At 41.0% G+C, this 12,222-nt stretch overlaps 1 protein-coding gene across 1 annotated transcript in view; it reads right to left on the bottom strand.

Annotated features, from left to right (window-relative positions):
- Positions 1 to 950: 950 nt before the first annotated feature.
- The window catches only part of LOC149460088 (deoxyribodipyrimidine photo-lyase-like), a 37,953-nt gene continuing 26,681 nt past the window's right edge, over positions 951 to 12,222 (bottom strand). Inside the window, exons 9-10 of the mRNA XM_089680109.1 lie at positions 7,413 to 7,572; positions 951 to 1,530 (exon numbers count right to left, since the gene is read on the bottom strand). Coding sequence (XP_089536235.1) covers positions 1,379 to 1,530; positions 7,413 to 7,572 — 312 coding nt within the window. The 3' untranslated portion in view covers positions 951 to 1,378. The remainder of the gene's footprint in view (positions 1,531 to 7,412; positions 7,573 to 12,222) is intronic.

Here is a 12,222-nt window from a genome sequence, read left to right on the forward strand (position 1 = left end):
CTACTGCCATTAGTAAAGTGCCGGTGCATTTTTTTTTAGCACTGATCGTTGTATTGGTGTCACTGGAGATGTCAGTGACAAGTCAGTTCCCCCCAGTATCAGAAAGTCCGCAGCAGTCCTGCTTTAAGTCGCTGATCACCACCATTACTAGTAAAAAAAAAAAAAAAATCCCAGTATATATACCACCATTTGTAAACGCTATAACTTTCACGTAAACCAATTAATATACACATATTGGGATTTTTTTTTTGTAGCAAAAACATGTCGCAGAATACATTTTGGCATAAATTTATGACGAAATTAGATTTTTTACTGGACATGTTTAATAGCAAAACGTCAAAAATATTGTTTTTTTTCTCCAAATTGTCGGTCTGTTTTTTTATAGCGAAAAAAATAAAAAATGCACAGGCGATCAAAAACAACCAAAAAAAAGTTCAATTTGTAGGGGAAAAAAAAGGACGTACATTTAATTTGGGTGCAGTGTTGCATGACTGCGTAGTTGTCAGTTAAAGTAACGCAGCACCATAACGCAAAAAAATGGCCTGGTCAGGAAGGGGGGTAAATCCTTAGGAGGGCAAGTGGTTATACCTTTTTGAACAATATATATATGGCATTCATGTTTAAAGTATAAAATCCACTTTGTGCACAAACTGCTGTTGTAAATTCAGATAGTTCCTAGTAAAAGAGGTGATATCATCACTGTGCTGTACATAGCTTGAGCAAAGCTGGGGGAGGGACCCAGCCTGTCTGCAGAAAACCACAGGAGGGGACAGATACAAGACCAGTCACCCTGCACAAGAAGAAAAGCAGTGACTTTTTTTTTTTTTTTTTTTAAACACCAAGGGCAGAAGTTATTTCATACTGGATTGTACAGATCTGGAATAAAGGACGCCAAGATTCAAGTAAGACTACATATGATTTTTAGATAGTTCCCATTAATACAAACCATGGAAAAGAAAAAAAAAATAAAATTTAATGCTTTGCAACAAGCAGAACTGTCAAGTAGAAAAGTACAAACAGGTTATTAATTATACTGTACATTGTAACAGACAACATGTAAAAAGATTTATAAAAATTTCATATGTGCACTCCAAAAAGTAGATGTACTGTGTACATTCCTAATCTTGTATATTTAATATTACAAAAACTTTTTTTAATGCCAACAGGTAAGGCATTGTGGAAATTCCAACATGTAACACAGGAAATGCACTTTAAATTTTGTAGCAGGACCTCTTGTTCAAAGATACTGCTTCTAAGGAACATGAACAGTATTGTATAAAGAAGAAGGCAGTGTGCTCCCCAACATTAAAGCAAATAATCTTTGCCTGCTATTGTCCTGAGTATGATTATAAACGTGTGATATTTTACATTTAGGGTATTAAGCAAAGTTCTTGGGATGATAGCGTCGTTCAAATTGAGCCACATCAAATTTCCTCTTGCACCCTTGATAGTTCATGTATCGGATTTTGCCAAAAACAGCCCTCTCTGCCCAGCCCTGATCATGGATTCCACAAATCGACCACATACAGCCTGATGAAGAAAAGTTTTAATTAATAGTGAAATATGGTAAATCATAAAACTCAACCACCGCTTTTAGCAACATTGAGCTGAAAAGGTCATTTTAAAACAATAAAAAACTACAAATGGGATTTTTGTATTCCCCTTATTTATTTTTCTATCCATTGAAGATGACACAGTGGGGTTTATTTACTAAAGCTGGACAGTCCAAAATCAGACTCCCTTCTGCATAGAAACCAAGCTTTAGTAAATAAACCCCAGTAAGTCTTTCACCTTCAGGATGTCCAAAAGCAAAAAAACAAAAACAAACAAAAAACACAAACAAAAACCCAACCAGCTGAACAACCACATGATGCTAGAAGCTGGCATCAGTGGTAGTTACACCACCACCTAGTAGCACAAATGTGAGAACAGCCAGTGATGTATTACCAGTGAAAAGGAGAAAAACAACTATTCAAAGAATATAAGCTTGCAGCTGGTCTACTTGAACTACCCAGAATGGTGGAGCGAAATACCGAATCACTGTACAGGGCCCAAACCAAAAAAGGAATCAGTGGCTGATTAAACCATAGTTTAACAAGGAAGACACTACACTAAAAGAGCTTAAGACAGATAGAGGGTGAGAAGAACAATGTCCTGGTTGAGGAAGAGAACCAAAAACTGGCCTAGGCGTTACACCACAGATTCCATGCATGGAAAGGCTGTCCGGTTAGAAACTCACTTTACAGAGGTGATGACTACCAGAAAAAAAAAACAAAACAGTATAGCTTAACACGCATGGATAACGGATTAGATTCCTATTGATTCACAAGAGAAAACCAAGGTAAGGTACATGGGATCTTCTCATACAAGGATTGTTAAGGCCTCATGTAGACTGTAAGCTTAAAGACGTCTTTTACTCCTACAGGAGTTTAGCAGCAATTTTAAGGTCTCATGTATAGTGCAGCTTAAAGAAGATGCTCCTACAGGCGTTTGAGCTGTTTTAAGCATTTATTTCAGAGGCAGAAAAAAAAAACAAAAAGCCTTTTTTTAATGTTAAACTCCCCTGCCACTAAACTGAAAACAACTATAGTGTGCATGGACACATAGGCTAACATAGAGGAGAGTTTACAGGCAATGAAAAAAAAAAAAACCCCAAACACTTCTAGAAGCAGCTTTTTTGAGCTATAGCGTGCATGAGGACTAAGAAAAGGAATAAATGTTAGTATACTTAGCCAAATATAGCTAAGGAAAACCGAGACCTAAAAGTGTTGAAAACGAAGCTCTAGTCCCTAATACAGTGTAAACATAAATTAATAAATAGTGTGGCGCTCTAAAAATGAATACATAAATATATGTATATAAACATAACCATTTGTACTACGTGACCAAATAAATATGTGACCAATTCATATAGTGAATTAATTGTAGTATATCCAAAAAAAAATATATATATATATATTGATAAAAATAAATACCTCAAGTGATTTCAACAATAAACCTAGTATCCCCAGGTTATGTTGTTACATAACAAGCATACCATACAGTGATCATATATAATTAAATCCTGTATAAAGTGACCAACGTGCTAAAGTGCCAAAAAAATGTGCTAAAACATATATTTCAATTCTTGAATATTCTTAGAACACTCAGTCCTTCAAGTGATATCCAAATCATGCGATGTGTAGTGATAAAAATAGTGATTTGTGCCAAAAAACTCCTCTCCTACAGGTGGCTAGATTGCCTCCTCACCTCCTCCTGGTGACCACTAAGGGCCAGCAGGCTTGCAGGATCACCCTGGATCCTTATTCCACACCAGACCAGCAGCTCCTCTCCTTTATTTATGTGAGACTCCCGTCTCTCTCCCTCCACCAGGATTCTGAAGGACAATGACTCACCAGTCCAGTGAGCCAGAAGAAAAAATGCCCTCTAAGTGCAGTAATTAATGACTCCTTTATTTTCCAAAAAGTAAAGAGCGACAACACTCACATTTTCTGTCAATCCACCCTCCTCACGGATGTGTGGGTGTACTCCATGTGCCTGGGACTTCCTAGGTGTAGTAAGATGGCGTCTCACGACGGAAATACGTCACCGCGCACCGGAAACTGCTGACTCGCGAACCTACGCGTTACGTCACTGACAACTCGTGACTTCCTCGAGATACCCCGAGGAAGTCACGAGTTGTCAGTGACGTAACGCGTAGGTTCGCGAGTCAGCAGTTTCCGGTGCGCGGTGACGTATTTCCGGCGTGAGACGCCATCTTACTACACCTAGGAAGTCCCAGGCACATGGAGTACACCCACACATCCGTGAGGAGGGTGGACTGACAGAAAATGTGAGTGTTGTCGCTCTTTACTTTTTGGAAAATAAAGGAGTCATTAATTACTGCACTTAGAGGGCATTTTTTCTTCTGGCTCACTGGACTGGTGAGTCATTGTCCTTCAGAATCCTGGTGGAGGGAGAGAGACGGGAGTCTCACATAAATAAAGAAGGAGAGGAGCTGCTGGTCTGGTGTGGAATAAGGATCCAGGGTGATCCTGCAAGCCTGCTGGCCCTTAGTGGTCACCAGGAGGAGGTGAGGAGGCAATCTAGCCACCTGTAGGAGAGGAGTTTTTTGGCACAAATCACTATTTTTATCACTACACATCGCATGATTTGGATATCACTTGAAGGACTGAGTGTTCTAAGAATATTCAAGAATTGAAATATATGTTTTAGCACATTTTTTTGGCACTTTAGCACGTTGGTCACTTTATACAGGATTTAATTATATATGATCACTGTATGGTATGCTTGTTATGTAACAACATAACCTGGGGATACTAGGTTTATTGTTGAAATCACTTGAGGTATTTATTTTTATCAATATATATATATTTTTTTTTTTTGGATATACTACAATTAATTCACTATATGAATTGGTCACATATTTATTTGGTCACGTAGTACAAATGGTTATGTTTATATACATATATTTATGTATTCATTTTTAGAGCGCCACACTATTTATTAATTTATGTTTACACTGTATTAGGTATCAGCAGGAGAGTGCTGGCAGCTTTTTAGGTTTAGCTCCTTTTACCATTTATAGCGCAGGAGGAATATTGATCATTTTTGAAGCTCTAGTCCCGTTTGCCGGTAGAAAATGCCACCTCTAGGACAAAGCATCATGCTGGAAATCCATCCTAGCACTAAAGCGTCACAGATTTAGAGATGCTCCTGACACCCTAAATCCAAGAATGGTTAGGAGTCCACAAAAGCAACATTCAGGAAACTGACCAGGTCAGCGAAGAACATTCATATGGGGCAATCCAGAGCAATGAATATTGCCCAAAACCCCTTCATTTGGAGTCTGTGAAGCAGAAGTAGAAGAAATGGAGAAGGTGGAAAAGCCTAGTTTCGGGCAAGAAGATCCCACAAAGTGACCACAGCATCCATGGCTACCACTAGAAGATTTCTGCATCTGAAAAATGAACCTGTTGAGTACAGTGCTGATCCATGATATCAAGAGGTTTATGTCTGCCCTCCACATGTCTTCTGTTTCCCCCTAACTGTTGAGGCACAGCACCTCTGTGATATTCTACTGAATCAAGATCAGATGATCTGTCAAGGAAATGATCCAGGGATGAAAAACAATCATATTGCCTAAATCCCCAGGATGCAGACTGATAGAAGAGAATACGGACGATAATGGACCCCCTCCCAACCTGGCAGGTTGCCCATGCCTCCTCTCCAGCCTGATATGATGATGTCCAGAGATAAGGTTTTTCAGTAGGTGGGAAAGATAGATTCTGCAGACTATCAAACTTCAGGACTAATCCATCAGCCCAGGAACTACCTAATACTCAGGGATAGATAATTTGGGCTGTTAATAAACCAAGTTTTCCCACCAGACCAGAGTGTAGAGCTGAGACAGGCTGGGTTAAGATTGGAGTAGAGGGACTACCTCAAAGAGCTGTACCCACAGACCCCTGACTTTCATACAACAGAGGTGGACAACTCCTGGACCGATGGACAAGGATGTGAAACTAGACAGCCTGAAGAATCTTCTAGGGAAGAAAACTAGTCTGAGTGTCCAAAAAAGCCCACGCCGACTGTGTCCTTCACTGGAGGCTGCCATGACAACACACTATGACCAACACTGGAGCCAGCACCTTGGTGAACAACTGGGAGTGCAGGGTAAAGACTGAAAAATTAGAGAGTTGGAAGCACTTGGACCTGTAGGTACGCATCCTGACTGACTGGGGTCATGGTGACTCCAAAATAATACAGGTAGGTGTGCTATTTTGTCCGGTGACACAAGAAGGTTAGGGGCCAAAGAGAAAGTGGGTAACGAAGGTTCAGTTTGTATCCTTGGAATATCACACTCAACACCTAAAGGGAAAGCTATTCGGGTGTCTGCAAAGATTAATAAACACCCCTCTACTTTAGAAAATGGGGGCTGATGAAGGTTTTTATGAGGGTTTAGCAGGTGCCCAGAGAGCCAAGTTTTGGAGGCCTAGCCATGTATGCTACAGGAGTATAGAAATGGAAAGTGAGAGAGCTGATCCAAAGACGTTATCCTTCAAAGAGCAAGCTGGCTAGATGCTCTTTGAATGCAGTCCATAAGCCTCTTTGGTCGAAGCCATCTATGAAATGGGTGAATTGGGCTGCAAAGTTCCGTGTGACTTTAGTAGAGACCCTGGCAGACAAGATTCGCCTAGGCTAGGAAAGACTCCTAGACTTACTAGACATTATGAGCAGAAGACAACAAAATTCCAGGTTGTAGGCGCTGATACCTTCAGAAAGCACAGAACAAATAGTGAGACAAATCATCCAGATCTTCTGGCCCATGGAGCAATTTACCATTCAGTTTCATGGTCCCTGGTTCTACAGGCAGGGCTGTTGACGCCGAAGTACCGAGGGACAGAGGTATCTCTGAGTTGGTGATTCCTAGAATTCTAGGCTACTTCCCACAAGGTCTATCTATATCATGTTTCTCCATGGGGAGAAAGTTTTGCTCTCCGCATCTGGGTCTGGACCAGCATTTGACTAACAGCAATATTGAAGGTCAGCTGTCTGCCCTTTCTATCCTGTTTGGGGCCATTGGCCTCTCACTCCCACCTGCTTGTTCTGCGGTGACTTTGTGGGATCTAAATCTGGTTCTCTCAGAAACTACCCTTTGAGAAATTTCTCTAAACACTCACCCACAAGGTGATTTGCAATGTAGCCATCACCTCTGTGAGTATCTGAACTGGTGGCTTTACCTTTCAAGGAACCCTTTTTGGTTTTGCATAGGGAGAAGGTGGATTTGAGATCTAGGAATTTCTTCTTGCTTAAAAAGGTAGTTTCTGCGTTTTAACTCAGCCAGAACTGTGGACGAGAAAAAAAATAGGATTTTTGTGCTCACTCTAAAATCCTATTTTGTAGTCCATTGAAGTTCCACCCATCTGTGTGTATCTGGTGGCAGTATAAACCGAAGGTGAAAGACATCCTATGTTCCTCAATGGACTCCGAGAAAAGAATATTACAGTTAAAGTACATCTTATTCAGCTGAAATCCAGCCTTTAGTTTTATTGTTTTTTCCTGCTGTCTTTGCCCCTTTTGGTGTGGTTCCCTTATTTTTTCTTCATCTTTTTAAATTTACTGTATGTCATAACATGAAAAGAGAAATCTTCCTACCAGGGACAAAGACAGCAATACAAAATTCAAACAGGGATTGGGGGGAGATTTATAATCCCTGTCATTGCACCTTATTAAAGAGCTTTCCTCTTGCTTCCTGTACAGGAAATGGGTGTCAGAGGACAGGAAGTATGGGGAAATCCCCTTAATGGTGCATAGACAGCACGTAAAATTCAGACGTACCAACCAGAATATATACATATATAAATATATATAAGACTGTAAACTTTAAAGAATAAACTCTACATTCTCACCTACATATCCATTAGGGTCCCGCCCATCCAGTTCATACCGATCATTAAGATAAATGGCAAATTTAAGAGCCTCCCCTGGAGAATTAGTCCACTCAAGGATTTTCTTAGCCCAATACATACGAAGGAAGCCGTGCATCTTTCCTTCGTGAACCATCTGCAACTGTTTAAAAAACAAAAAAAACCCGCACATCATTCAACATACAACATTTTAATTCATGAGACACTGAAACACAACAGTTAGCTGCTAACAAGCAACTGTTGCCCACCTGAAAAATCCCAAGCACTCTGATCAGTGTTAAATACATGAACAACTATTCTGCACAAGATTAAATAACCTTAATGCATACGAATACCACAGTTTGTGTAAATGTTTACTTTTAAAGCACTGAATGCTCTGAAAAGCTTCTGCATATATTGATCTATAAAAAGGTCAGCATATGGATTCCCATTTAGGGCTCATACATACATTACTTAAACAAACCACACACACTGCTAAAGCAATAATTCATCTTGTACTGGTTAACGTGGTATTGGTGCCAGTGCAGTGTCTGTACTGCACACTCAATTAAGAATACATGTGTAAAACAGAAGTTATGCACAAACTGGTCAAAGTAGTACGGTCTTCAGGAAAACTTGTTAATTTCCCCCAATTCTATGCAAACTAATAATTTCTTCATTGTTCATTAAGAGACACAGGATTTGGTTTATCTGAAACAATTGGGTTACACTACTGCCTTCAGGAGTATTTGGACACCAACATACAAAAATGCCTCTGGCCAGCCAGGGATAACATATCTCACTCCCAGCATGCTTTCATTTTCCTCTTAGGAGGTTGATCGTCTTTTCTCTATTGAGAAAATATACCTCATTTTTTACTAGCTATCTCGGTTTCTTTATTTTATCAAGATTTTTTTTCTTCAATCAAGATAGCAGCTAACATCTTCTCAGCAGCGTTCTTTATGCAGCCATCTAGATAAGCTAATCCTCAGAACTGTCTTGGAGACAATACCAAGACCCCACTGAACCAAAATTGTGGGGCCAGCCTGGAATATGTCCTTTGGGCACTGAGCTCTACCAATGGCACTTTCCAGATCTTTGGGTACGGTTTTAGGTTAGCCACAGTGCACTTTCAAGGTGCAAAGCTATGGCACAGCCTCTGGTGTAACCAGGTCTGTGAGGATTCTAAATGAGTACACCATATTGGCTGAGGAAGCTACTGCCTTGTTGGTAGCATTAAATGCCACATTTACTCCCCTATTCTGTCAGTGCTCTCTTGCCATTTACTTTCAGCTTGAGGTAGCTTCTTTCCACCTCTGCTCCTATCTGCGTGACATGCTATGTGTAACGCCACAGTCGCTGAAACACGTTACTGTTTTCTTACTGGATGTACTTGTGTAGCAGTGATGAACTAGGAGTACAGAGAAAGCAGACGGAGGCAGATTATACGAAACACAACATACGGCGTTTATTGGAGAACATGAAGGCACAGTAGGAGTAACAAGACACAGTACAACAAAATAGTCCACTGGGTAGCAATGTAATAGCACACAGTTAGTCCATGTTAAATGGCCCAGCAAAACAGGGAACCAATACACAGGGCCACTGGATGGTAAGGCAAGGGGAATGTAGACAACCCACAGGGCAGGGATATGGACAGACCAGAGTATAGTGTAGCAAGGGATAAGTCCAACACACAGGTCAGGAATCCCAGAGTAAAGTCCCAGTGTCCAGAAAGCCAACCAGCAGTGCAGAAAGCAAAGTCTGTTTCAGCAGTTCCATGCATTTTCTAATTTCCTAAGACTTGCAGCCATGAGCTCCTATGGCCATCACTGAAGTAAGCTCTGAACAGACTGCCACTTTCTGCCAGCATAAGGATATTATATTGTACTTTGAATGCAGCCAAGACTTAAGCATCCAATGTCCGATGCCGGGCGTTCGACTTTATCCAGGTACAGGACACCATGCTGTCTGTGCTTCCTGTGGAGATCAACCTCATCTCCTATTCCCTGTAGGGCACAGGAACTCATAAATCAATTAAGCAGACAAGCTGACTGCTTTACACTGTTAACCTCAACAAACTATTTCTGCCCTCTACTACAGTAGCTAATAAAGATTTTCAACGTTTGAGTCCATCAAGTTTCTGGCTACATTTAAAGTATTGAGGGACTGCACATCCCAGCCATGAGCACCAGCCTTGGATAGCATCACCAGCAGTACAGCTTATTCTATTCAGCGTTTCTATTTGACGTGATGTTCACACTGTGATAATTCCTTGTTGCCACCTCCATTGACCAGGTAGGTCTGCAGTGTCCCCTCTAAAGAATCTGACACCGATAGTCTGTATATTTTTCTCTGCTTCAGTAAACTCACTCCTGAGTTTCCTATAGCTCCGTCATGTGTTACCCCCTCTTTTGCTTCTCTGCAGTTGTGCTATATATTATGGGGCAACTTCCAAATATGGCTGCTGACTCTGGATGCAGGAGTTGTAAGTGTAGTTCCAGGTCTTCTACAGATTCTCTGACATTTCTAAAGCGAGCCTTCTACTGCAGATGTGACAGTATCAAATATCCATAGTGTATAGCTCTGTTCCTGACTATTTACTCCTCTAAAATGATTTGCAGATTATATCCATTTGATAAGGGTTTCCTAAAAAAGTAGGCTGCCTCCACTGTAGATCTGGAAATATCCACCTTAACAAAAGACTAACTGTACTTATGTAGGATGTTCCAGTGTTTAAAGATCTCACTAATAAACAAATAGAAGCCCTTTCCAAATCCATATTTTCACTAGCAGATCCTGCCATGTAAGCTGCTATAGCTGTAATGTTGGTCTGTCAGACCACAGGGAACTATACTCCAACAATTGTGAATGATCCAACTACAGTCCTTATGGACCCTTTGATTTTAGACCACTTAGAGCTTTTAGCCCTACATTACGGTATTAACAGTCTAGCTGATATTATTAGTCTTCTCTCCCATACAAATCTCTTGTCTTTAAAAATAAAGAGATTTTTGTGGTCAAAATTTCAGTCTGCAGAACAGCAATGTAAAACACATTGGTTGTAAATGCCTTTTGATGGTGAACATCTATTTTAGGTTTGCTTGATAATTTCATAAAAACATCACTGGTAGCAAGAATACTCATGTATCCCAAACCCAAGCCTCAAAAATATTCTGTCTTTGAAGCGAAAAGGATTTCGATTTGTTTCTCCCAGGTCTCTTACTCCAAAGCCAGGCCTAAGGGGCCCAGGATCACCAAAAGCCTTGAACCTCCTCTGAAAATCCAGCCTCATCTATCGGAAAGGAAGGAGTGACATGCCAAACAAAAAATAGTCTAAATCAAATGCATTTATTGGTCTCCACAAAAAAAAAAAAAAAAACAGCTGACATATTCTGGGGGTCAGAGAAAACTTCATCTTCACCAGGGCTTCATTTGAAATGAGAACCTTCAATTAATTCAAAATAGGCCTTTCCTGTGTGAATCTATGTAGGGAAGCTAATTGCTGGATCAGGAGATTTAAGGCCAATTCACACTATATGCGGTGACAGACATTTTACTGCATTGTAAAACGTCTCTCACTGCAGGGACACATAGAAAACAATTGTTTCCTATGTGTTTCATTCACACTGCAACACAGCCTAGAGCTGCACCATGCTGCGGTAAAGTGCACTGCAATATCAGGCAGCGAAGCACATCATGCTGCCCAACATTACAGTGAATGAAGTGTACATTTTGTACACTTCACATAAAGTTTATTCAAAAGAAGAAAAAAAAAAAAAAGTGGGGGAGCCGTGTGATGCGCTGAAATGCACATAATACTGCCCCCTAGTGCAGCTGGAAATGTAGAACAGCTAGAACAGCGAATCACTCCAGTTGCTCTGCGCTTTGGTGTCAATTCACCCTTACTAGCCAGAAGTATCTATGCCTGAAGGTAAAAAACTTTCTCTGTGCAGCATTCCCCCTAGCCCCCCCTAATGATCACCCCCCCCGACTCATTTCAGCGATGTGCAATGGAGTCTCGGCTATGCCAGGACTCCCTCTTCTCATTGGCTGAGATAGAAGCGGAAGCCATTGGCTATCACTGCTGTCAATCACAGCCAGTGAGCCAATGAGAAGAGAGAGGGAGCGGTACCGAGCCACGGCTCCATGTGTGTATGGACACAGGGAGCAATGGGTGCCCCCATAGCAAGATGCTTGCTGTGGAGGCACCCGACAGGAAGGAGGGGACAGGAGAGCCTACGGGGGACCCGAGAGGAGGAGGCTCCGGGCTGCTCTGTGCAAAACCACTGCACACAGCAGGTAAGTAAAAAAAAAAAAAAAAAAAAAAAAAAAAAAAAAAAAAAAAAACACCTTTAGAATCACCTTAACCTGTGTATGAAAAATGTGCATACTTACCTATTCTCATGCTGCTCCGGTCTGGTCACGTGATCTCCTGTGTCAGTCAGCAGCCAGCTGTAGAGGGCAGAGCACTCGAAAACTGCTAAATACTGCTTTTCTACAAAATTGAAGCATGCTGAGAGCAGGAGGGGTTTTACCTGTCCAAATCATCCTACTGGCAGCAATATAACCCAAATGTCTCAGATTAACCGAATCCTGTGTCCCTTAATAAACTTCAAGAAATGGAATTTACAGCAAGTACAAAATCCTGTTTATACAAAAATCAGGTGGTCCAACTTTGCATGCACCTACAGCTCTCTATACACAATATACATATTATTCACAAAATAGAGTTGGCAGCACACCGATGCTGAAAGCTGTATCAGCAGTAGTATATCTATCAGTGGGGTTATCTCTGCTGGTGGGGTCTCCA

This window comes from Staurois parvus, unplaced genomic scaffold (genome assembly GCF_062004578.1).
Source record: "Staurois parvus isolate SC_StPar_1 unplaced genomic scaffold, SC_StPar_1.0 ptg000235l, whole genome shotgun sequence".
Taxonomy (NCBI): domain Eukaryota; kingdom Metazoa; phylum Chordata; class Amphibia; order Anura; family Ranidae; genus Staurois; species Staurois parvus.